Source organism: Fopius arisanus, unplaced genomic scaffold (assembly GCF_000806365.1).
Source record: "Fopius arisanus strain USDA-PBARC FA_bdor unplaced genomic scaffold, ASM80636v1 scaffold00013, whole genome shotgun sequence".
Taxonomy (NCBI): Eukaryota; Metazoa; Arthropoda; class Insecta; order Hymenoptera; family Braconidae; genus Fopius; species Fopius arisanus.
Window position 1 is genome coordinate 269,008 of NW_011887752.1, and position 24,293 is coordinate 293,300.

Here is a 24,293-nt window from a genome sequence, read left to right on the forward strand (position 1 = left end):
ATAGAAAATTATAATCTAGAGAAATAGAAAATTATAATGTAGAGAAATGGAAAATTATAATCTAGAGAAATAGAAAATTATAATCTAGAGAAATAAAAGATTATAATCTACAGAAATAAAAAATAATCAATTCAGATGTTTTTAAACATTGAAATCTCATTCCACTTTTCAAATTATCATTTTTCTCTTGTCTTCATTCATTTATCCACCAGAAAACTATCAGTACTCTTAAACGTGTGGATAATTCCTTTTTTCAAAAACATTTTAGAAAACAATTTATTTTTTATTCGTTTCCTATTAATCCATTCTCTTCTCGTTAATTCGTAATGACATTATGTCATCATGTCATTATAAATTAAAATGTCATCACAATTTTTGTTTTTCTACTCTAGGTCGATAATTAATTCACTAAATTATTTATTTAATATAATATAATAAATTTGAAATGTAGAGTTTGAGCGAGTTCATAAGTTTAATTTGAAAGGACAAATGTCTGGAGTAAAAAATTAATAAAAATTAATACAATCTAATAATAATATCTAAAATCACTGACTCTCTCATTTTCTGGTGATTTTCGATGCATTTAATGAGTTCTTCATTAGGTTTAAGCGTCAATTGCCCCTTTGACATCCGGCAACACTCATATTCCGTTATCTTGAAATTCCTCTCTTCCTCGGGAATAATCAACTCCTCGACAAATGTCTTGTGACAGTTCTTCAGTCTGAAGTTGAGAATTTTTAATTGAACTGTTATGTAAGTCATGACGGCCATCAGGAAGTTATCTATGATGATGATATTGGCACTTGCAAAATTGTGACATAAATAATCAACAACCGCAACAGATCGACAATTATCTGGCGATGATAGAATCTTCAGGGGTAGATAACTAGAAGAATAAACGAAATAAACATGAATGAAAAAATGAATAGTAAATTCCATTAATCCTGTTATCGATCTTCAAGATGTACAAATATTCAAAAAATATTGAATAGAAAAATTCAAAAGAATTCATTTCCAAATTCATTTTTACAAAAGATTTTACAAACTTCTCCCAAATTTTCCATTTTCCTTGGATTTTACGTGTTTAATAAAGAAGAGGGAAACAAAAAGGAGAAAATGCACAATTATCTCTATTGAACCGAAGAAATTGTATAAAAAACCAAAGAATATTAAGTGATCTACAAAAATAAAATCAGTAATCAATAGGATTTCCCAACGAATGCATGAATTGATCGAATACACTTTTTATGCTTTAATTCCTGAAGCATGAGATTCGTATTTACCTCAAGGGATAATCCGTAATTGTGCAATTATCGACAGTCAAAGTGGAATACAAATCAGAGATGGAATTCAGAAGAACGACTCCAGCGATGACTGCAGTTATAGTCCTCAAGGATGATGCAGCCTTCGTCATCAAGACATCCCTGAAATAAGCTGATGCCGATAGCAAGATTAATTAACTGTAGGAAGATTAATTTCCACTTGATTAAACGATTAACAAACGAATGGATAACTCACCCATTTGTGGGGTGCATGCCATATGCCTCTCCCAATTAAATAATCGGGCTAGTAATAATATCTCGGGATGATTATATACGATACTGAATGTCTTGAATCCACCAGCAGTGTGAACAATGACTGATGCAAATCCTTGAGTGAATTCAGGCAATGTACGTGCATGAAGTGATTGCAACAGATCAGCTATACATTTAACTGGAAATATTCCGTAATTGTAAAAAAGTATGTAAATCTGATAAAGTTGGTATTTAATCCCAGCTTCATACGGATTCCATGCGCCTTGGGAAATTGAAAAGAAAATATTTTAATATTTTATTATAAATATTATAATATTGTGTCGATATTTGGATTATGAATGACGCTTGATGATTGTAATTTTGTTTTATCTTTGACTTCAATTCGAGTGAATTAAATTCCAGAAAAATTAATTTCTTGGAAAATTGATGATTCTTTTATTTTATCGGTGAAATTATATGGAAATTGATAAAATTCTTGATTTTTGTACTCAAATCTCCGGGAAATTCACGGAAAAATCAGTCCATGCGACTGGGGAAATTGAAAAGAAAATATTTCGATGATTATAATTTTGCTTTATCTTCGACTTCAATTAGACTGAATTAAATTCCAGAAAATCTTGAAAAATTGAAGATTCTATTATTTTATTCATGGAATAGAAATAGAAAATTATAATTTAGAGAGATAGAAAATTATAATTTGGGGAAATAGAAAATTATAATCTAGAGAAATAGAAAATTATAATCTAGAGAAATGGAAAATTATAATCTAGAAAAATAGAAAATTATAATCTAAAGAAATGAAAAATTATAATCTAGAGAATTAGAATTAGAATTATTCAAATTTCCGAAAACTTCACAGAAAAATGAGAATTTGTCATTTTACTTCTGAATGTTATAGTTTATCTAAACTCTTGATTTTCAACCAATTATTCAATTACTGTTGAATTTTCCGTGGAACTCTAATAAATTTTCAAGAGCGATTATTTAATAATTATAATTTTTTCCGCAATGATGCACGTGATGGTGAAAATGATTAATCCCATACCCACAACCGCTATATATTTGAGATTAAGTGAAATGTAACTCTGGTCAATCGGAAAAATCTTTCCCTTCGCCATTATACAAAATACGATGTGTTTCCTTCAATAGTCACCAATGCACTGACATAACTCGTCATTTATTATTCTGCATGTGCAGATGTCAAAAAAAATGTGAAATAAATTTCTCAAGTTCGATAGTCTCGTCATGAATTTTTGATACGACTCTATTCTCTCGAATATTTTAGGGTCATGTATAATAGAAAAAGCGTCCGTTATTTTTCGTTCCGTCCGACCAATCCCTGAAATAATCTCAACAACAAAAAAACTACAAAATTCACTGGTGAAAAACTGAATCGCCGCAAAAGTAGTGAAAAAAGAATACTCCAAGTTTTCTTGTACGAGAAATTGAGAAGCAGTTGTAATTTATTTAAAAAGTCCTGTAAATTTGTCATAAATTCATGAATAAAAATTGTTTATTAATTGCAATTTGGATTAAGTCAGACCCTCCCATCGATGACAATTTCTTTTCGATTGGCTATAGGAATGGCTTTGATCTCCAGATCAAAAGTTGCGTGCCTCCCACCGAACAGGAGGGGAGCAGAAACTTCCAGGGGATGTTCTCCAGGCATTCCCTTATTTTCCCCTGGCGATGTGGAGTTCAAGGACAGATTGGAATCCTTATCGTTATAGACAGTGAGTCCAGTGCTTTCGTGGTCTGGAATTTTCGTTGTGGTGGAATTTAAAAAGACTCCGGACACTGGGAGGATGACTTCCATCGGGCCATCCATGGTGGAACTTTCTGATATATTCGATAAGTCTTCTGACACTGAAATCTCTTCAGGATTCGGGGATGTTGTGCCCCGGAATCTCAAGCTTTTGAGGAATTTCTTTATGATACTCAGAATGCTCGTCTTGTTCTTCGTCTTTGGCTCGTAAATTTCGCCGCCCTTGTCATCTACTGCTCGTCCCTGGAGCACCAACTCCTCCAAGAACTGGGATTCATCGGGAGGAATGAGGAATCCGTATCTTCCGATTGGTACAGTGGTTTTACCCTCGGGTCTGTGTCTTTTCAAATTTTCTCCAAATCTCCGGAATTTCCTCAAGGTGTATCCCGGATCATTCCGGAATCTCCAACTGTTTTCTTCTAGAAATAATAATAATAAATTAGAATCAGTAATTATCGAGGGTATGACATAACACCATAAAATATTAGAGAAAATATCGCATGATAAAATATCACAAGTGCATTTTTTTCGAGTCCAGTTTTTTGCCGATATCTCGGAACTGAAGGAACATATCGAATTTTTAGAGAAAATATTTTTTATAGAAAAAGGTGAGAGCTACAAAAAAGATTCTTATGAAATTATCATTATCTCCCTTCAATTTCGAGAAATCGGCTAAAAACTGAACGAGAAAAAAATGCACTCATCCTAATTAACAGCTAGGCAAGCGAAATATCATAAATATTATAAATTATTATTATTATTTATTATTATCCCCCAGAATTAAGATAAAAAATCAGGATTATAATTATATAATGATAAACATTAAGACGTCAAATTCAATTCCATAATAAATCAAAATATTCAGATATTATCAATTTATAATAATTATTCATATGGATTCTTCATAAATTAATAAATTTCGTATTATCATCAATTTCAAATCGAGAAGCTTCATGATGATTATCAATATAATATATACTATTTTATTATGTTTTATATAAAATAATATATTATATATTACATCCATTAGTCCGCGAGAAATTTTTCATTATAAAAATGATATTAAAAATAATTTAAAAATAATATGAGTAATAATCCTAGCAGCTATACCTTTCCCTTCTGCTCTAGACCTGAGACTCCCATTGGCATCACTGGATCCAGTCATCACCACTACAATCAGAAAAATCGCAAAACCATTGACAAAAATTCTGACCTCCATCCGCTTTAATAAAAAAAAACCGGAGGTTATGCGTTGATGGAACAATTGATATCGAAATTAATTGAATTTCAATGGTCCTGGGGAGAAGTCAGTTGAATCAAGATAGAATCCACTCAGTCTAATCCTCTCGATAAACCCACGGATAAATTACTGATGACGTGAATTGATTCAAGACGAATAATAAAAGTGGGACGTACAAAACGAAGATGAAGGGTTCGGGTTGAACGAGGGACAAGTAAATCTTCCCTTCGACGTCCGTTTGTTATTCTTACGGTCTGTCGCAATAAAGGGGAGTCCTGGTGCTCTCCATTCTTCAATTTGTCTCATTGAATTCCTTGAGAGGGGCCACAGGACTCCGAGGTAATTAAATTGACGGACGTCCAATTGAACGTGAAGAAAATACAGAGAGTCCCAGTTAAATAGAATTTATTATAAACTGATAAATAATCCTAAATGATATAATCTCAAATGGAGCTCTTCCACCCCATCATCATCATAATCAACGCATCATCAGCTAGCTTCTCGTACATTCCCTGATAGAAAAGACAGAATTAATGAATGAATGAATCCTCTCCCCTCCATCATTCCAACGAAGTAGATCTCCAACGGAGGAGATAAAAACCCCAGGACGACTACCTGCACTAGTCCATTCTTCTTCAGCACTTGGAAGTCCTCGGATCAGAACAATGAGACTGATACCTCTCATCTTCTTGGTTCTCATCGTTAATTCAGTGTTGTGTAATCTAGTTTCTCGTGATTTCCAGAGAATCAACTCCGAATTACTGAAACTCAACCGGATAAACGCGATCCTGGAGTGGGAATCGGCGACTCGACCTTCGGCGAATGTTTCCATCTTCAAGAAGGAATTCTACAGGATGAGGCAGACCTGGAGGGAGGGCTGGTGTGATTTTTTGAGGAGATCCCAGGGGCTCAGGCGGGAGAGGATGATTTATATTCTCTGCAGAGGACCCATGTACTCCACCCAGCAGGCGGGCCTGCTCTCCCTCATGGCGGATGATTTGCTCCTGAGTTATCAGTCCAAACTGGTTTGTGATTCCACTGGGGATTGCTCTCGTGGAGAACCTGAGTTGAGGAGACTCATGACCACCTCCAGGGATGAACCCGTCCTCAGGTGGGCCTGGAGCTCTTGGAGGGACGGCTTCAGATCCGTCAAGTCCATGTTCTTGCAGTTCGTCGCGTTGGGAAACGATGGGGCCAGGAGGAACGGTAAATTGTGGAGGCTATGGGGAATTTATGATAATTAGGGTGATGTAGAAAAAATGTTTAATTGTGGGGGATGTAATGTCTGGTTGTAATGTTTGTAATGTTTGTAATGCTTGATGTAATGTTTCAATGTCTGGTTTGAATATGTGCGATCAACCACCGGTTGATGAAACGGATTTGTCCCGCAGGATACGAAGACCTCGGGGAAACCTGGAGGGAAGAAATAGGAATTCCGAACGTGAAAGTGATGATGGACAAGCTGTGGTCAGACGTAAAACAACTGTACCATTTTCTCCACGCGGTAATGAGATATCGATTGCAGGAAGTCTACCCAAAAGTCGATCCTCTCTCGCCCATTCCTGCACATTTACTGGGTCTCTGCAATATTTTTCTCGAGCCATCCCCATGATTTAAAATCATCCACAAAGCTAGACATCATTTCCAACTAATCGTGGTCTATTGGACATTCAGGTGACCTGTGGAGCCAAAACTGGGGAGCCCTAGTAGACCTTCTGCAGCCAGACAACTCAATGATCTTAAATATAACGGATTCCCTGAGGAACAAAAACTACAGTGTCTTGGATATGGTGAAGAGGTCCGAGGATTTCTACGTGTCTCTGGGGTTTCCCCGGCTGCCCCAGGAGTTCTGGAAGAATTCGGTCTTTACTCGAGGAGATGGCGATGGCAATTGTCATGGTTCAGCTATAAATATGTACAAGAAAGGAGACGTACGCATCCTGGGCTGCTTCGAGGTCAACGAGGAAGACTTCCGAGTAATTCACCATGAAATGGGACATATCTACTATTATCTAGCTTACGAAGGACAAGATGCTGTCTCCAGGGTAATTACGACTGACTAAAAAAAAACAGAAATTAATCAAATCTCTAATAAACTCAACAGGTTTTGTTCTTCTCTGGAGTAGGCTGGAGTTAATTCTGCATTCCACGAGAGCATCGGAGAGGCAATTCTTCTGGGAGTGATGACACCCCAGCATCTTCAGCGTCTTGGGCTTGCTGGAGACCCTATTCTCAATAGCAATCTTGTAATATTATTGAAAGAAGCTATGATCAAACTGCCGTTGATTGCTTCTGCCTTGGTCATCGAAAAATGGAGGTTCCGAGCTTTCGAGGGAAATCTAGAAGCGTCCGAGTTGAATGCACTTTGGTGGGAGCTGCACAGCGAGATCATGGGGATTTCCCCGGTCCATCCCAGACCCGACAACATCTTCTTCGATCCACCTGCCAAATTCCATGTAATCGCCAATGTCCCTTATATGAGGTGAGTCCTGAAATCCTGGCGGGGACTGTTGGGATTTTTTTCTCCCAATATTCTTTCTTAATTTCGAATGACTAATGCAGGCAGGTTCGTATCAGAATTTGAGAGTCATAAATTTTGATACCCCGATGGCTTAGTTGGAATCGATTTTCTGGGGTACAATCGATTGTAGTAAATTTTATTTTATTTTCAGGTATTTCTTTGCGAGTTTCTTACAATTCCAGATATTCGACTCGATGTGTCAATCGGCAGTCACCGGAAATATAAATAATATTAATTTTTCTATGCCACTTCATAAGTGCGACATTTACGGATCGAAGGAGGCGACGAAAAATCTCAGGTAAAAGTGTATCTGAAGCTGAAGAATTTATCGTTTAATAATAAAAATGGGAATCAAGAATAGAAAAGAGCTGAGATCGGCTACTCATGTTATTTTCCTCAATATTTGTGTTTATATTATGAATTCATTTGCGTTTAAAGTAATCTTCATTACGTGATGAAGATTAACTAGGTACTGAGTAATATCAATTCATCAATTGACAACTCTTGTAGTAGCAGAAATTCTTTTATATTAATATGACTAATTTGTGAACATTTAAAAAGGATTATTATTGGTTAGAGAATATTATTTATTAGAGAATTGTAGAAATGTTATACCTTCAGGTGGAAAGAGGAAGGGGAAGATTTTGTACCTCTACCCAATCGTGAAAAATTAACATTTGCCCCAGTTTTTGAAAAAAAAAATTGCAGGTGGTATAATAGGTCTACCAATAATTCATTATGAGTATAATGAATGCAATTAAAACCTCCAAAAAATTGATTATATAAATGGAAAAAGTATATTTCATCATCAATTCATAATTCTCCATTGGTTATGTACAAAATTCATTGAAAAAATGGAATTTGTGGCGCGCCTTTGCGAAAAATCGTAAATACCACGAAAACAGCAACAAAAAATGAAGCACATTCAAACAATAAAAAAAATCCTTTTTTTTCTTCAGGAGCGTAATGAAGATGGGTAGCACACTGGACCTTCCTTCGGCGTTAAAAAAATTGACAAGAACACCGGAGCCACGTGCAGAGCCACTCCTGAGTTACTTCAAGCCAGTCTATAATTTTCTCAAAAAAGAGATCGAATATTTCAATATCCCAGTTGGATGGAATTAAAATCACTCGCCGTTCTGCGTCCCAATCCCATTGTTCGTAAAAACATCAAATTCTTCTCGATTAACTAGAGCAGCGCGTACGTCATCCAATCCAATTATCTCTGGACATCTGGAACAAAAAAAAAACGATGGATAAAGAAAGATCAATCAAAAAAATGTGTTAAATCTTAATAAATTCCCTCACCCTCGACTCCCACTCCTCTCAAAAGATTGAGCGAAGGAAGACCTCAGCAGATCTTCCATCAGACACTCGACAGCCTAGAAATAAAAATAAACAAATTACATTCCTCATTCCCCGCATCCCCAAAAATCATCCCTTTATCAGCATTACAATATCCATTTCTCGATTCCACTGAGAAAAAAAAATGATTTCCAAGTAATTTCCACAAATTTCCAATTACATTTGAATAATTACAATTATACTTCTCTAACAATTATTAGAACCATCATATTACAGTTACTCACAATAACAAAATAATAATTGAATAACCATAAACTAATTCGTATTCTATAATTCGGTAAAATCAAATAGTTTTACGGGATGAAGCTTACCCTAGCCAAAACGCGTCCAGCAGCTGCATGTCTGACACCCTGAACGACCTCCTCCCCGAGGAGTTTAACACCAATCTGCCTGGCAGTTCCACAGACATACGAGTAAATCGGCTCAGCTGATTTTGGCACTTCCATCACAACCCCCCACCCCTCCTGCTCCGCAATCCCTTGCCTCCCCCCATTTCCCTCCCCCACCACATCAACCTCCTCCTCGTCCTCCCTCTCCTCTGCCCCACTTTGCAGCCACTCGAGAAATTCTACTGGTTCCGTACAACTCCTGAATTCCTCCCCCTCCCCCACATCCACCATTTTCTCCGACTTACCCCCACCCCCCCTCACAGGAGTAAAACCGTGCAATCGACACCAGACCATAATCTCCTTAATTGTCCACAATTCCTCCCCAAATCCCCTCCTCCTCAACAAACCGCGAACCTCTTTAGCCCTATACCACTCCAGCGCCCTCTGCTTTCCAGGATTAAATCCTAGAAATTCCTCGTCACTGCTGCAAACGTAAGGATGAAGCCTCCGATACTCAGGATCACCCGAGTGAGACGACACTATCGGAATTCTCTTGATAATGTACCTCATAACTCCCTCTACATCCCCCGATATCTTAATATCCTCGAGACTCCTGAGAATTCCATCGTAGAATTCCCTCCTGCTTCCTAATTTCGTTTTATCCTTTCCAATCGTCACTTTTCCCCTCGTCAATTTACCGTTGGGCTTGTCCCGGAATTCCACAGGTTTTGGCTGGGGCTCAGCTATCTTCAGGACAGGAATATTAGATGAGGAATTCAGGATTATGCTTTTCGTGGGATCGAGAGTCAGGTTGATGGGGTTTTTCGACTTCTTCAGGAGACTCACGGCTTTCGGGGTGGTGCTCACGTCGATCTTTATGGTTTTATGGTTATTGTTTCTCAGGACGATGATCTGGGGATGATTGTCTTGTTTTTTTAGATTTAGGGAGCTGAAGTGCGAGGGGATGGTGATCTTCAGGGGCTCCAGCACCGAGGAGCCGTTCTCAAATATTTTCGGTAAAATTTGTCCCTCGGAATTCACGGGGGATTTATTTACGGGTGAATCACCATTTTGTATCAAAGAATTCGTTGCCTCGAGGGCCTCTTCATGATTGGGGGGATCAGAATCGTTCTTTTTCTCGGGAGAATGTGCGATTGTTATGTTTCCCTCCTCAGGCCCTCCGAAGATGGCGTAATCGTGCTCAAAATGGACATGAGAGAGTACCCTCACCTCATCCTCGTGAACCGTCTCCTCTTTAATCCCTGGAAACTGACCAGTGAACCCCGTGGAGTCCTCCATTATCTCCTGCTTTATCTCGAGTTTACCCCTCGCCATTTTGTTATCAGAGAGGTCGGGGGTCAGAGTATTTATCCAAATATCTACTACAGTCTCTGATCCGAGAGTCTGGAGCCCCGTGTACGTTCTATCAAGCTTGAGATGATGGATAATATCCATTGGCTTGTTATTATGATTCTTAAAATGGAGTTGCACCCTCAGGGGAAATTCTCCCCAGCCCCTCCGACACAGATGAAAGGGCGGGGACGTCACGTCAACGACGTCGTTGGGACGATAACTGGGGTGCAGAAAGAATCTGACTTTTGTGACGAATTCCGAGATATCGGATTCCTCCTTCGGGGCTCTGACGTACATCGTCCACTTGTGAGAGGCAGCGTCCTCTCTCCAGTCCGGGGGAATCCATTTCGAGATATTTCCCACGACTATTCGCTTTCGGATTTTATGACGGACACCCCTGGAGGGAATTTTGGGGTCTGGATTGGAGATTTTTGGGGGGACGTACCTGGGGATTTTTCGTGGAGGCTCTAGGGAGGGCTCAGTCTTCTCCGGAGATCTTTTTAACGTCCTGGCTAGGTCTTGGAGAGGAATTTCAGGTGTCTCCAGGTCTGGGGGAGGCTTCAAGAGCGTCGGGGAGGACGTCGAGGTCGAGGGGAGGTCCTGGAACTTCGGGGACTTCCCTGTGGAGGAACGCACGGCTGGGTGCAGACGGATTTGTTTGGTTTCCGATGGTGGATTTACTAGACATTGCTTTCGAGTGTAGAAATCTGAGATTATCACGTACCGGAGGAAGTGGAGGGTTTTTAAGGCTTTGTCCAATTTATCTTGGATTTGGAGAATTTCTTTCTCTTTTGTGTCGATTTCTAGAGAGAATTCACGGTCGATTATCGAGGTGATCTTCCGGGAGGCATTCGTTCTGGCTGAAAGAGGAAAAACCTTTTCTATTTTTGGTGATGACAACATGAAATTTATTAATCAAATTCTAGGACAGTTCATTTGAGATGAATTTCAATTAATCTGGTTCAATCACTTTAATTAATTCCAATGTTTGATGATCATTTTACAACATACAATGAAGAAAATAAAATATAAATGATGTTGAAGTCGAGATAAACAATAGGAAACCTGTGTTTCTGTAAATAATTTAACGTAAGTTAATTTACAGGGATGAAAGAGAAATGATAAATGTATAATAAATCTATAATTTATTATTTATTTATTTGATAAAGCGATTATCGAGATGAAAGTTGTTAAAACACAATTACTCCAGAATTATCTCACCTGTTTCTTCGTAAATCTTCTGTTGATAACTAGTACTCGGTCCAGGAGTTGCATAATCAGGATCCTGATCATCGAAATTACCCGAATTATTCATTTCATTTGAAAATGAAATATTTCCCCTGCAAATAAATGTAAATCAGATATTCGAGGATGAAAAACATTTGTTTAAGGTTAAGACATGATTGAATAATGTTTTTACTCTAAAATACCATTGATTTTAATAGAGATACTCACCAGAGGATTGAGAATTTCGAGTAAAAATCCTTGATTCTCTTCACCTGGGTGTTTAGTATTTATTTTCAACAATTGCTCTTTAAAAAAAACACTGATATGACAATGCCAGGTACGTAAGGTTATCTCTCCCAAAAATTGACACTCGTTATCAGCATCATGGAGGAATTGCCGGTGGTGTTTGATGAATTCAAAGGGATATTTATCCGGGGTTTACCTTTTATTCTTCCAGAAGTTGAAGGAATTTTATTGAAAATTGAGAAAACTGAACGGAATGTTGTGCCCGGTGCCATCACTTTCACACCCCGTGGACGCTATTCAATTCTGCAACAATTAAAAACCATGAAGTTACTATTTTTATCTTTTCCCCAGATCTAGGGATATTCCATCGTTGCCTCGACTGAATGAAGATTTTAATTCAAAGCATTTACTAATGAAATCCACGATTTATAAAATATTGTTTTCTCATTCTTTGAGGGTTCGACCGTGAAAGTAATAATGAATATTTAGAACGGAAATTGAATATCAATTTAAAATAATTATTAATTATCTGTTATGTAAGTAATCAATTCTTCAGAATTTTATGTTTTTCAATTTAAATTGTTGATTATTGTTTTGTTTCATTGAAATTTATTATAAATTTATAAATATTATTATTATTATTAATATAATTTTATAGATTTTTTATAGGAGTTATTGCCCAATTTATGTTTTGGCAGATTTTCGGAAAATTGTTGATGATTGAGAGAAAAACAAAAAATTATTGACTTTCAGCAGTGCAATAATTATTCTTTCTCCCAATATTCAAAAATCTTTGTGAAACTCCAAAAATTTGATGAAAATAATGGAAGAATTCTGAAAGAAAGTAGAAAAGCAGAGTCGATAAACTAGAACCCAAAACAACACTTCCACCCCAATTCTGGGGGAGAAAAGAGCGCCCCCACTCGCCCTTGCATCCCCTATGCAATTCGAAGTAAATATATACCCCTCGGAAGTACATACACCAAGGGGGGGTGATATAATCTGTCATATGGGGTCGAGAAAGGCGCCGTGTTGGGTTCTTTTGAGCCAACACGGGCGCCTCTAATCACAAACAAATTATCCCCATGGAAAAAATCGTTTGCAACAGTGAATCCAAACATACGGTCAATGCAAACAGCTGTTAACCAATATCGCGTACAGTGAGATAAATAAAAAGTTTAAAATTCCAGTTAAAAGTTTATCGCAAGTGCAGATGCACTCACTGGGGGGTGGGATGGGGGGATACAAATTAGTGGCAAATATGGGTCACTTTCACGGTGATGCACTTATTCGATAGTGACATCCAGTGTTTCTGGTAATTCAATTAATTCCAATAAAATCTCACTGATCCATCAATTCCTCAACAAATCTGCACACGTCAAAAATTATTCTCCTCATTTTCCATCACTCGATCGGTTGTATGGGTTTCCGGGAGACGATCGATTCTTCCCTGAAAGTAAAACAAATAAAATGAAAAATTATTGATCTAATTTTCTTATCAAGTTAGGAATAAATTACGAACATTTGCTCTCATGATTGAAATTTAATTTCGAGGTTGTGAGAATTGAGGGATCTTTTTGATACCGATTTTCCGTTACTTTTAAATTTTCATTGGAGAATTTGATAATTTTTTATTTCCTTTCGTCTCGACGACAGGTGATAGCCGGAAGTGGCTCCAGTTGTTAAAATGGCGGCGTCAAAACCACCGGAAATGAACTACACGTGTGAGATATGCGGATTGGAGGGATTCAATGATGAAGAGATGAGATCGCACATGGTTATTTATCATCTTCAAGGAGCTGCTAGCTGTCCCTTTTGCGATTTGGGAGAAATTTCACCAGCTGAGATGTTGCTTCACGTTAATAGCGCCCATTTGGACTATCTCACCCCGAGGTGAGGGCTGATTAATCTCGGATTATTCTACTTTTTTCACCCCAAACATTACCTCCGATTTTTATCAGTAGAAATAGTCACCACCGATCAGGTGCAACAGCTGATTCTCATCAGTAAACAGAAAAGAGACCGTCCATCCATTTTTCCTCTCTTTAATTCTTATCTATATCATCCCTAAAACCATTAACAACTTAACAATAAACAACTCTATTCATTTATTCTCCATAAAATGCGCATCAATCCCGAAGGAAATCAATATTAATTAGTTAATTAAATGATGACAATTAGATTGAACAATTTAACATAAACGTGAAAGAGAAAAAGAAATTCCTTTGCCAAAAATATTTACTTGGCAGTAGTAAATATACATACTTATATATAAATACTTCCATATGACATGACGTGATGACATGAAAATTCTCTCGGTGTTGTATATTTGATAAAGATTTTTGAATTTCTTAATTCCTCGTACATTTTCATCCCTTCTCCTCGCGAAGCAGATGGCGTTAATTCTCAGCCGATTCCTTTGAGTAGTCATCACAAAAAAACAGTGAAAAATCCATCGCCATGACGATCGGCTCCAATTTGATCCCGAAAAAGCGGAGGAAATGGTAGAACCTGTGGATATAAAAAAAAAGGAAGTTTGTCAGATGTATATTTTTCTTGCAGCACTCCCGAGAACGATATGATGGCGTTCATCGACGACGACTCGACGATGGAGGACTCGGTGAAAGACGACGACATAACCCAGGACTTATCATCTGAATTATTCAATGATTCAATGCAATCGCATCAGTCACACCTGGTGAATGGCTGGAGTGAGGCCGCCAGAGGTGGTGATTCCCTGAGGGACTCTAAACCACCCAGTCCACCATCCAGCCCCATCAACAACAACAACAACAATATCAACAACGCTGGGAGTGTGGCTGGTGGAGCTAATGTCAACAGCGGTGAGACCATGGCTCATCAAATTTAAATGATAAAATTAATTAATCTCTTCAGTTTTTCATATTTTTTCAATTTAATCGTCGATTATTGTTTTGTATAATTGGATTTTTTAAGGATTTCTGTAGATTTTCGACGCGATTTTTATATCACTTTATTTTTTTTTGAGATTTATGAAAAATTGTTAATTAGACTGACATGAAAAAATGATATAATTTGATTTGATCTGATTGGATAGTTGGAAATAAGTGAAAAACATATGTGCGTTGACAGAATCATCAGCAGGTCACGGTTCTCCCCTGCGTACCAGTTTGAATCTCCAGCTGCGTTCATACGCATCCCCAAAGCCACGAGTCCAGGAGTGTCCAATGTGCCCGTACAGTTCAGACAGTCATCTCCGTCTGGAGGAACACATAAATCGTCAACACTTCGACCTGACATCTCCCTCATTTCCACCAGAGTCACCCCCAACCCGAGACAGCGTCTTCAACTGTCCCTTATGCGTCACATCATTCCCCAACTCGTCAGACCTAGAGCTCCACGTGAATATCGAGCACAAGGACATCCTCAGCCCAGCAAAGGGCTCTGGCGAACGATCAGACGTAGCCTCCAGTGAACCTGACACACCGACATGTCCAGTCTGTCTGAGCACTTCCTTCAGAACCAGTGAAGAGCTCACTGTTCACATCGAGGAGCACTTCACCAAGAAGGGAACACCCTCACCAGTGACACCTGACTCCTCCTCAGACAGACTTCTCGCTAGGGACATGGAGAGGCGAGAAAAAGAGGTCAGAAAACTCAGGGAGCAGAGGGAATTCGAGATGCTCAGGGCTCAGTACGGCATGGATAATCAGGGTAATTTTAGAGAGCAGAGTGTTACTAACATGCAGAGAGCTGTTTACGCTGGAGAAATGTCTGTTGCTGACTTTTATGAGCGACAGATTGAACTCAAAGCAGCTGAGTATAACGGAATTGACGATGGCAGCTCTTGTACTCGAGGTGAGACTCTTTCACTTTATTATCCCTTCAAATAAAATCCTGCAAGAAAATTTACACGTGAATATTTACATTTAAAAACGAAAAACATATACCGACATAAACATATAAAACATATAAATAGTAGTAGTAGTGGCCGTGCGGTTAGAGTGCTGGACTAGCATGCCAAGGATCCGGGTTCGATCCCGGGCACCGGCGGTCAAAAATATATAGCGCTCTGATCTCACGGTTTCACTGCCGAGCGGGTAGTCCTGTCAAAAGGACGACTGTACCAGGGCAGGTTTTTCCCTCAGATGAGGTTTTCCCTCCCTTTCAGCAAATGCGGTACAGGGGGTTGGGGGGTGCGAAGGGAACAAATCGTAAAAACCCGAAAGGGTATACGAGTGAAAGAAAATTTTAACTAAAAACATATCTCCAACAAAATCAATTCGATCTATTCTACGGATTTGTCTTCTGCAAATGGGTATTGACTCTTTGAAGAAATCAAATGACTTCAATCGATAAGATCCCTAAATAATAGTTTTTGACAATTTTAATATTCAGGACTGGTACCAAAAGTGAGAGCAGTGAGTCAAGGATGCAGTAACGTGATAAATACCTGGATGTGCTCAACAGTCGATCATTATGGCTCAACCTATGGAGATAAAGGCTGGGGCTGTGGTTACAGAAACATCCAGATGATGATATCCTCCCTTTTGCAACACACTGGATACAACGAGCTCGTGTACAGAGCCTGGAGCTCAGTGGGAAGTACAGGCTCCGATAATCCCCTGAGAAGCTCGATGCCCTCGATATCGAGACTCCAAAGAATGATAGAGTGGGCGTGGGCACAGGGCTTCGATGTCCAGGGGGCTGAGCAACTCGGTGGAAAACTCGTCAACACCAGAAAGTGGATCGGAGCAACTGAAGTTGTTACCCTATTTTCCAGCCTGAGAATGAAGTGTCAGCTAGTAGATTTTCATCGACCCACTGGCCTAGATGGAAGTCATCCAGAGATGTTCAATTGGGTACTTCAGTATTTTCAGAAGAGTGATGACTTTAAACCACCGATTTATCTTCAACATCAGGGACACAGTCGAACGATAATGGGGGTTGAGCAGCTCAGAGATGGCTCAATTACAATGCTTGTACTTGATCCCAGTCATACACCTGTTCAAATGGGACAGTTCAATAGTACCAGCAGTGCACCTGGCGCTATGAGACTCATCAGAAAATCAACTGCTGCCATGAAAGCTAGGCAGTATCAAATTGTTGCTGTTGTGGGAACTATAGACTCTGAATCACGTTATCAGGTAATACAATCTTAATAAAGTGTAGAGAAGAATTTGAAGTAAAAAATTGTCAAAGTACTCGAATATTTTTAATCGCATGCTAACAATTGATTGATTGATCAATAAAAATTCTGTTTGCAGTTGAGTAAAGTATTGAGAACACTTAGAATCCCTCAAGACAGGTGAGAATCACCAGCGACTCCAGGACCTAATCACCTCCTGATCCTAGTGTTTTAATTAATAAATTGAAAATTGGTGAGAATAATCGAAATGATAAAGTCTCGTGGCTGGACTCGAGGTTTAGAATCATCGAGAGAAAATTTTCACTGAAGGAAACCAAAATAAAATATTCTCTCTTATTCCTTAAATTTTCAATAATACGAAAGTACCGATTAAATTTCTTTCACCCATGAATTTTCATCATTTAAAAAATCCAACTAGTCAATAAATGCTTAGCCCAGTTGATCGTTGAAATAAAAATTTAAGAAAAATTGTTAATTATCACAAAATAGACGAGCACCTATTTGCCTCATTAATCGTTCACAGAACACGAAGAAAAGAAAAAGAAAAACTAACGAGAAGAATGAGAAAATGCATTCATAAAGTACAACTATACTTTCATACTCTTAGAATAATTTATAATAAATAAATCATCGATAAGTGATTAAATACAATTTCTTTCCTATTTATAAAATCAATAGACGAATTTTAAAGAATTATGTGGTGTTATGCGACGCATTGAATTGCTCTTTAATCATCTAAAACCCCAAATGTTCAGTAATATCGAGAGATTCCCCATTTCCCTTGATCTAGTGTGCCCTAATTCATTTCTCGTACTTCTCCAGATATTAATCTTTATTTTTAATAATAAATTATTAAGGTTGATTAATTATTAGATTAACAAAGGCTGTTACCATTTATTCCCTCAATGGATCACTCGCTCGTTTTAATAGCATCTACCATGATTGAATTGTTAGTCAAGTGGTGGATGACAAGATAATTCCAAAAAAAAAACCTAATTTGATAATTATTTCGCTAATATCTCCAAAATGAAGAACTCACAAATAATTGAATATTTCCGTGAAGATTAATTCCCCCGATATTTTCGAAATATTCTCAACATAATTTATGGACTTGTCTACCGCTGCCATTTTGCTGCAGATATTAAAATTGTTACAACAGTCATTAAATCAATTACTGTCAATATTTGTAAATTATATGCTTTACTAGATTCTCCTGGAATAAACTTGACTATTTATAATAAATATTGAACGATTTTATTCACTACTCTAATTATTTTACAAAATGAATAATCAACATGTCAAATCGAACAAGTGATTAATTACTAAATAATCTGCATAAATATTATGAATTATACTATCTCTGAAGAAAAATGCTGACCGAAGAAAATAGTATATTTTGATACAAGTGCAGAAAAGTGTTCTTTAACTCGTGGGATTTTATGGCAGGGCCCGGCAACCTGGGCCCATCGGCCCTCATCCATTTAACTTTATAATTCAAAAAATGAATTTTAGAATCTTTATAGAACGCGTATGCACTCACCGATAAACATGCAGCCACGTGAGGAGTTCAGTTCGCACTTCGATTTCAATGAGAGAAGTATTTACAATGATTCAGCACATATAATTTTTATATATATATATATTTCATCTTTTTTTATAAGTTTGAATTCATAACGATTTTGAAGGAAAATCTTACTATCCTGAATTGCCTTAATCTTGCAGAAATATTATTTCAAGATCCTCGTTGGCGTCTTCTCTATAGGGAATGCCCCCTAACGAGTTCCTTGAAATATCAATATCTTCAAATGAATCCCACTTCAAGCTAACTTTCCAGGGCTGCTGAAACAAATCATCTTACATTGAGTACCTTCACGATTTACTGCAAAATATTCTCGTGTATTAGATGTACAGATTAACAAAATAAATGGACTTTCCTATGGCCTAATTTAAACGGAAGTTCTAAATTTTTTAAAGGAAAATATAGCATTAAGATTATTTTTTCAGAAAATTGTGTGCAAATCGTTTGTGTCGACTGGTAGAAGTAAAAAATCATTTTAATTGGAAATTATTGATACAACTTACCCCATCGTCGGCCAATGCTAACCGCGTCGCACATAGAATGAGATAAAAACAAGTAACGAATTTCATAACTAGAACAGAATTCACGACAAGTTAATTTTTAGAGACAACTCTGCCTTATTTATTGTCACTGCTCACCTGAATAAATATCAATTTAGGTTTCCGCAACCAGTAATGTCTGCTACCGAATAAAATTTGAGGAAAAAAACGCCTGATAAGTTATAAACATATATACACATCCTTCCAAGTATGTCAATAAACCTTCAGTCAAACTACACCGAAATTTGGTAATTAATCAGTATCCAATGGATAATTAATGCCGGTATCAATTTTTTTTTCTTAAGGATTCCAAGTAATTTCACGATTTTATCATCTTCTGGAGTTATTTCCCCTGATTGTCTATTTATTCGGGTGAATTATCACACTTCATACACATTCTCACGAGAAGGCCAAATTTTATAGCCAAAAGTTGTACAAAACATCAATAAATGATTTAATGCGTCTACGTCATCTTTCCGCAATTTTTGATAAATGTTCTAAAACCAAAAGTTTCTATTTAAAAACATATACTATTTGAGATTTTTTTGAGGATCATCAGATCGTTAATTAACAAATTAATGATGTTTCTTTATTCGTTAAATTTTTGCGATAGGTTTTGTCCTTCGACAAAATGTTTTCCATCATCATGAAACTCGTCTGGGAATAAACAATATAATGTGGAGAATTTTCGGGATTTGTTCATCACCCAGATTTATCGTTTAAAATACGCAAAAAAATGAAACGCATTCATAAATCCTTTGAAATCTCATAGCATAATTGTCAATTGAATTCCTTTTAGTAAATTCTTGAGAGACCGTTCATAAAATTTACAAGAAAATAAAACGTTTTCGATATTTCTTACTATTTAATGTCGCACGAAGTTTTATGACCGTCGAAGAATTTTCTGACGTTCTCAGGACACTTTTGCAGACATTCACAGAACTGAACCAAAAATTTCGAGCAATAGATGTAAAAATTGAATATTCGTTCACTTTATTCTGATCCATGATTCCCCAGAAATTTACAAAGAACATGAAACATGAGAAGAGATCGGCAATCACTTAACTTTTTACGATTCACTGAAATTTCATCTGAATTTTCAATATTATAATTATTATAATTTTTCAGTGCCATTTCAACAAGAAATAGAGAATTGAAGAGGAAGTGTAGAAGGTGAAGTAGAAGGAAATCTCTAGTATTCCTGCAGAAAAATCGAGTTATTTATAGCTGTCTAAGTGATACTAATAATAGTAATACTAATAATAATATCAAAAAACTTGATGTTTAATAATTTTACAAGCTACAACATATTAGTTAAATTCATTTATTAAATAATAATTTTTTACTCCTCGCACGTTCTAGTTTTATTCGGTCCATTCTTAATGTACACCTCACCATACATCAATTTCTTTGCTGTTGATGAACGGTTTTCCCACACAGTGAACACTGTCCTCAGCATCGGCGCTGCCGTGTCTACTTTCAACTGCATGCACGATTTCTGTATTAGTAAAGTAGGTATATCAGGTCCGGGTCCCTAGAATAAAAAAAAAACTTGAACTACTCGCATAGGAAAATATTGAATATTTCTACCACAAAAATTAAACAATACCCTTCTTCTTGCCTTGACAATGAAAATAACCACTGTTATGAATAATTGCTTACCGTACTTATAGGACATTCCCCGGAAATGTGAAATAACTTTCGTAACATGTATAAGAAGCTACAAGGATCGGCTGGTTCACAAAAGGAAGCCGTCTCGTTGTACAATGGCATCCATGTACCAAATATCTTTGTCAAATTAGGCCTGTGGAAATATTGCATTTGACTCTGGACCTACATGAAACAAATACAATTATTATATTAGATACAGAGCTGTTTCTATATGTTATTGATTTATATTCGTTGAGCTCTGACGATGAGCAGTTTACGCTGATAAGATGTCAAGCTTTTCTCAACATTATTCTTAAGCGGGGTCATCAGCAAAAAAATAGAAAATTTCTCAATGTGCCAGAACAATAAAACTTTACACACTACGGCGGTCAAGCATAATTTCATATCTTCATAACTTCTAGATTTTTTAATGAACTAGGATAAACGCGCTGTAGGTCGATTGCATGGTTGTGATGCCACTTCTTCTATACGAATCAATCACTTTAGATACTAACGTAATTCTATCGATAATTTCTTTAACAAAAAAAATAGTAGGAATTTAAAGGTGGAACTGAAATAACTATTGTAATTTCAGTAACAAATATTAACACTCACCAACCTGGCCTCTCTTTTCCTTCATTACAGTTTACTCATTAATGTTATTCGTGTCTAATGACCCTCCTTAAATTAATCTTAAGTTTCTAAAAATCAATAATCAGTCTGATCCAGCGCAAGTTGGTATTATAGGATTACTTACATATATTTCAGTGTCGTTCTTTATTTCTTGTAGAATATCTAGTCTATCGAAATATATCCCCTTTGGTTCTGAATGGGGGGGAATACGTTTTATCCAGGGGGTCATTCCAATTTGAATACCCCTATAATAATGAAGCGCGGGATCTATTATGGAGGTGCACTGAAACAAATCATCTTACATTGAGTATCTTCACGATTTACTGCAAAATATTCTCGTGTATTACATTTACGGATTAACCAAATAAACGGAGTTTGCTATGGCTTAATTTAAACGAAAGTTCCAAATTTTTTTAAGGAAAATGTAGCATTTAAATTATTTTTTAATAAAATTATGTGTGCAAATCGTTTGTGTCAACTGGTAGAGGTGAAAAATAATTTAAATTGTAAATCATTGATACAACTTACCGAATCATCGGCCAACGCAAACTGCGTCGCACATAGTATGAGACAAAGACAAGTAACGAATTTCATAATTACACCAGAATTTAGAATGAGTTAATTTTTGTGGAAAGCACTGCCTTATATATTGTCAATGCTGAGCTAGGTAAACATAGATTTAGGTTTACACAACCAGAAGTGTCTGTTGTCTAACCGAATATGAGGAGAAAACACCTGATAAGTTGATAATATTTCCAAATATTTACAATGTTATGACGTCATCAAGACACTTTTGCAGACATTCACAGAACTGCCCCAGAAATTTCGAAAAATAGATGTACGATTATGAACACCTGTGAAGCATTGAATACTAACACCGCAAAATTGCATAGTCGTTCACTTTATCCTGGTCCATGATTCCCCAGAAATTTACAAAAATGAGAAGAGAGCAGCAATAATTGCACTTTTTACGATTTATGGAAATTTCTTTCATAAATTGATCTGAATTTTCAATTCTATGTTTGAATTAAATTCAATTAAAAATTATCAATAAATATACTATTTGTCTTGGGAATTTCAGAACATTAGAGTCTTCGTGTTAAATAATAATTGATTTTTTAATGAAAATTTTAGACATATTATTGTTTGAATTTTCAACGTTATTACGATTTTCCAGTTCGATTTCGACAAAAAATAGAGAATTGAAGAGGAAGGGTAGCAGGTGAGCTAGAGGAGAATCTTGAGTATTTCTGCAGAAGACTAATATTCCGGGCCTATTTATGCACCTAAGAAAATTTTTTTTTCTTAACTAATCAATTTTATCAATAAAATAAAATAGTATTCAGATAATAAATTAAATTAATAAAATTACAGTAAACAATTTATCCTCCAAGAGCTGGTAGTAGTTGTTCGCTCTGTAAAAATATTTCTCAGTGGCAAGTTAAAAATCCAACCCATAAACCTCCTAAAGGGAAATAAAAAAATAAATTATCATTGGAAGCAGAATGGTTTTGACAGTCGGAAACATTTTTTATCAGAGATATTCAGTCACCGCGGAATCTCCCACTCGAGCTCTAGTTTCAAGGTCGCGACAAATTTGAGGTGCGCGTGCCGGAATCCAACTTTTTCGGAATTTTTACAATAATTTTTGACCTAAGAATTTTATTTTTTATCATTCAATGTGCCGGCAAAGTTTCATCACTTCGGCTGCAGTTTTTATTTGGTTTATCATACCTTTTCATTGAGTCCCAGATGAGCACGGATTAAATGACCACTTTTTCAACAATTAATTAAAAAATAACTATATCCTCAATCGAATTTATGGACTTGTCTAGCTCTCTTTTTGCTACAGATATTAAAATATTTACAACAGTCATTAAATGAATTACTGCCCACATTTGTAAATTATATGGTTTACTAGATTCTTCTGGAATAAAATTAACTATTTATAATAAATATTGAACGATTTTATTCATTATTCTAGTTATTTTACAGAATGGATAATCAACATGTCAATTCAAACTAGTGATTAATCACTAAATAATCTACATAAATATTGTGAATTATACTATCCCTGAAGAAAAATGCTGACTATCCGACGAAAAACGAAAGGGAAAAAAACGATCAACGGCTTTAGGATTTTTACAACCTGAGAGGAATGATCAGGGATTTGACTATATGTTGAAACCCAGATGACGCATACAGGCTTTGTGGGCCTCGATCAGGTGTCCACACTCCTCCTGGCCCTTCTCCATTATGCTGAAAATAAAAGTCACCACTAATGTTATATATGTTCTTCCGCTTCGAAGCTTTGTAATCAATTTTTTCAATTTTCTCATTTTCCTTGAAAATGCTGTGGAATTTTATAAACCGTGAAAATACGAAATGTGTGTATAAAAAAAAATCTGTAAACGGAGTAAAGTTCAAGCTGAAAATCTGAAATTTTGTGGAATAATGGGAATTATATGAGAGCTTATTGGGGTCAAATTCCAGATTGATCGGTTGAGCATCTCTCGAGATATATCGATTTCTCCAAAAATGTTTTTTTTTCGATTATCTCAAAAACTAAGGATTCAAGAATGATCTGTCCCCTTTTAACTAAAATTATCAGTTTTTTAAGCTTTCTGGAAAATTGTTGATTGGATTGCCCTAAAAACTCTACCCTTTTTGCGCTTTATCATAATTATCATAATAAAATGCGAAAATATTCAAGTTTTGGGCTAAAAAAGGTTAAAACATTCTCAAATAATAAATGGAAACTTATTTCGATGGTTATCACTATTTGCAAGTGATTTGCCGGCATTTTTGAGGTTATGCTCGTGTGGAGGAGATAAAAATAAATCTATCCAAATAAAATAAACCCTAAGCCACTACCAGGGATCATCAGGGGTTGTATAATAAATAATTCTATCGCACTTCAACTGACATTCTTGAGATGATGAGAAAATCGAAAGGGATTTATACTAACCAAGTGTCTCGAATTTTCTTGGTCTCTGGACACGCACAACAGGGTTTCAATTTTTTCTCATCCTTCTGAGATTTCGCTTCAACAGCTACAGCTTGTGGTGCTGCATTCCCCATTATCAATGAACTTATTCAAACTTCTTTAAGAAAAAGGAAAAATTGTCAATGTGAGGTATAATCAGAAGAATTTTCTCCATCAGCGAGAATAAACTCCGGCAG

General features: G+C 36.5%; 7 protein-coding genes and 1 long non-coding RNA gene across 10 annotated transcripts in view; 2 read left to right on the forward strand and 6 right to left on the reverse strand.

Moving 5' to 3' along the window:
- LOC105263093 (uncharacterized) overlaps positions 1-2,676 on the reverse strand; it is a 4,109-nt gene extending 1,433 nt beyond the window's left edge. The window contains exons 1-4 of one of the 2 annotated variants that reach the window (XM_011299084.1): positions 2,581-2,676; positions 1,519-1,713; positions 1,284-1,434; positions 554-886 (exon numbers count right to left, since the gene is read on the reverse strand). In XM_011299084.1, the coding sequence (XP_011297386.1) occupies positions 554-886; positions 1,284-1,434; positions 1,519-1,713; positions 2,581-2,653 (752 nt within the window). In that variant the 5' untranslated portion in view covers positions 2,654-2,676. Of the gene's footprint in view, positions 1-553; positions 887-1,283; positions 1,435-1,518; positions 1,798-2,580 lie in introns of both variants that reach the window. The other variant, XM_011299083.1, reaches the window with a different exon arrangement.
- A 344-nt stretch (positions 2,677-3,020) lies between these two features.
- Positions 3,021-4,532, reverse strand: LOC105263094 (uncharacterized). Its single transcript, XM_011299085.1, has 2 exons — positions 4,411-4,532; positions 3,021-3,719 (listed from the first exon to the last, which is right to left on the reverse strand). Exons 1-2 carry the CDS (start codon positions 4,517-4,519, stop codon positions 3,073-3,075), a joined length of 756 nt encoding a protein of 251 aa, XP_011297387.1. The 5' UTR covers positions 4,520-4,532; the 3' UTR covers positions 3,021-3,072.
- A 673-nt stretch (positions 4,533-5,205) lies between these two features.
- Positions 5,206-7,363, forward strand: LOC105263183 (angiotensin-converting enzyme-like). Its single transcript, XM_011299228.1, has 5 exons — positions 5,206-5,746; positions 5,932-6,117; positions 6,215-6,585; positions 6,667-7,022; positions 7,213-7,363. Exons 1-5 carry the CDS (start codon positions 5,206-5,208, stop codon positions 7,361-7,363), a joined length of 1,605 nt encoding a protein of 534 aa, XP_011297530.1.
- A 605-nt stretch (positions 7,364-7,968) lies between these two features.
- D12 (YEATS domain containing 2 homolog D12) lies at positions 7,969-13,264 on the reverse strand. The gene is made up of 7 exons (XM_011299229.1): positions 13,104-13,264; positions 12,927-13,031; positions 11,564-11,884; positions 11,330-11,448; positions 8,738-10,968; positions 8,370-8,443; positions 7,969-8,294 (listed from the first exon to the last, which is right to left on the reverse strand). Exons 4-7 carry the CDS (start codon positions 11,421-11,423, stop codon positions 8,189-8,191), a joined length of 2,505 nt encoding a protein of 834 aa, XP_011297531.1. The 5' UTR covers positions 11,424-11,448; positions 11,564-11,884; positions 12,927-13,031; positions 13,104-13,264; the 3' UTR covers positions 7,969-8,188.
- Positions 12,324-17,953, forward strand: LOC105263096 (zinc finger with UFM1-specific peptidase domain protein). Of its 2 annotated transcripts, XM_011299086.1 has the most exons (6): positions 12,324-12,896; positions 13,238-13,474; positions 14,144-14,424; positions 14,693-15,418; positions 15,959-16,707; positions 16,828-17,953. In XM_011299086.1, the coding sequence occupies exons 2-6, from the start codon at positions 13,269-13,271 to the stop codon at positions 16,870-16,872; spliced, it is 2,007 nt and encodes a 668-aa protein (XP_011297388.1). In that variant the 5' UTR covers positions 12,324-12,896; positions 13,238-13,268; the 3' UTR covers positions 16,873-17,953. The 2 variants fall into 2 exon arrangements, with proteins under 2 accessions (XP_011297388.1, XP_011297389.1); XM_011299087.1 differs by lacking the exons at positions 12,324-12,896; positions 13,238-13,474 and adding an exon at positions 13,942-14,085.
- A 120-nt stretch (positions 17,954-18,073) lies between these two features.
- On the reverse strand, positions 18,074-19,681 carry LOC105263097 (uncharacterized). The gene is made up of 3 exons (XR_891882.1): positions 18,927-19,681; positions 18,792-18,859; positions 18,074-18,545 (listed from the first exon to the last, which is right to left on the reverse strand). It is a non-coding gene; the product is annotated as an uncharacterized lncRNA (long non-coding RNA).
- A 116-nt stretch (positions 19,682-19,797) lies between these two features.
- On the reverse strand, positions 19,798-21,891 carry LOC105263098 (uncharacterized). The gene is made up of 4 exons (XM_011299089.1): positions 21,639-21,891; positions 21,235-21,393; positions 20,490-20,660; positions 19,798-20,361 (listed from the first exon to the last, which is right to left on the reverse strand). Exons 1-4 carry the CDS (start codon positions 21,702-21,704, stop codon positions 20,170-20,172), a joined length of 588 nt encoding a protein of 195 aa, XP_011297391.1. The 5' UTR covers positions 21,705-21,891; the 3' UTR covers positions 19,798-20,169.
- A 1,164-nt stretch (positions 21,892-23,055) lies between these two features.
- Positions 23,056-24,293, reverse strand: Cox17 (Cytochrome c oxidase copper chaperone COX17). Its single transcript, XM_011299090.1, has 2 exons — positions 24,079-24,293; positions 23,056-23,369 (listed from the first exon to the last, which is right to left on the reverse strand). Exons 1-2 carry the CDS (start codon positions 24,189-24,191, stop codon positions 23,285-23,287), a joined length of 198 nt encoding a protein of 65 aa, XP_011297392.1. The 5' UTR covers positions 24,192-24,293; the 3' UTR covers positions 23,056-23,284.

Bases quoted from the DNA above. Each gene is read 5' to 3' on its own strand.
- LOC105263094 (XM_011299085.1), bottom strand. From the start codon at position 4,519: ATGGAGGTCAGAATTTTTGTCAATGGTTTTGCGATTTTTCTGATTGTA. The intron at 3,720-4,410 runs GTATAGCTGCTA...TATTATTTCTAG, and splicing joins GTCTAGAGCAGAAGGGAAAG to AAGAAAACAGTTGGAGATTC.
- LOC105263183 (XM_011299228.1), top strand. From the start codon at position 5,206: ATGAGACTGATACCTCTCATCTTCTTGGTTCTCATCGTTAATTCAGTG. The intron at 5,747-5,931 runs GTAAATTGTGGA...TTTGTCCCGCAG, and splicing joins CGATGGGGCCAGGAGGAACG to GATACGAAGACCTCGGGGAA. The intron at 7,023-7,212 runs GTGAGTCCTGAA...TTTTATTTTCAG, and splicing joins GCCAATGTCCCTTATATGAG to GTATTTCTTTGCGAGTTTCT.
- D12 (XM_011299229.1), bottom strand. From the start codon at position 11,423: ATGAATAATTCGGGTAATTTCGATGATCAGGATCCTGATTATGCAACT. The intron at 10,969-11,329 runs GTGAGATAATTC...TTCCTCTTTCAG, and splicing joins GAAGATTTACGAAGAAACAG to CCAGAACGAATGCCTCCCGG. The intron at 8,295-8,369 runs GTGAGGGAATTT...TTTTTGTTCCAG, and splicing joins GAGAGGAGTGGGAGTCGAGG to ATGTCCAGAGATAATTGGAT.
- LOC105263096 (XM_011299086.1), top strand. From the start codon at position 13,269: ATGGCGGCGTCAAAACCACCGGAAATGAACTACACGTGTGAGATATGC. The intron at 14,425-14,692 runs GTGAGACCATGG...GTGCGTTGACAG, and splicing joins TGGAGCTAATGTCAACAGCG to AATCATCAGCAGGTCACGGT. The intron at 16,708-16,827 runs GTAATACAATCT...TTCTGTTTGCAG, and splicing joins ACTCTGAATCACGTTATCAG to TTGAGTAAAGTATTGAGAAC.
- LOC105263098 (XM_011299089.1), bottom strand. From the start codon at position 21,704: ATGAAATTCGTTACTTGTCTTTGTCTCATACTATGTGCGACGCAGTTT. The intron at 21,394-21,638 runs GTAAGTTGTATC...GATTTGTTTCAG, and splicing joins TTGCGTTGGCCGATGATTCG to TGCACCTCCATAATAGATCC. The intron at 20,661-21,234 runs GTAAGTAATCCT...TGTTTCATGTAG, and splicing joins AGAACGACACTGAAATATAT to GTCCAGAGTCAAATGCAATA.
- Cox17 (XM_011299090.1), bottom strand. From the start codon at position 24,191: ATGGGGAATGCAGCACCACAAGCTGTAGCTGTTGAAGCGAAATCTCAG. The intron at 23,370-24,078 runs GTTAGTATAAAT...TTTTATTTTCAG, and splicing joins AAGAAAATTCGAGACACTTG to CATAATGGAGAAGGGCCAGG.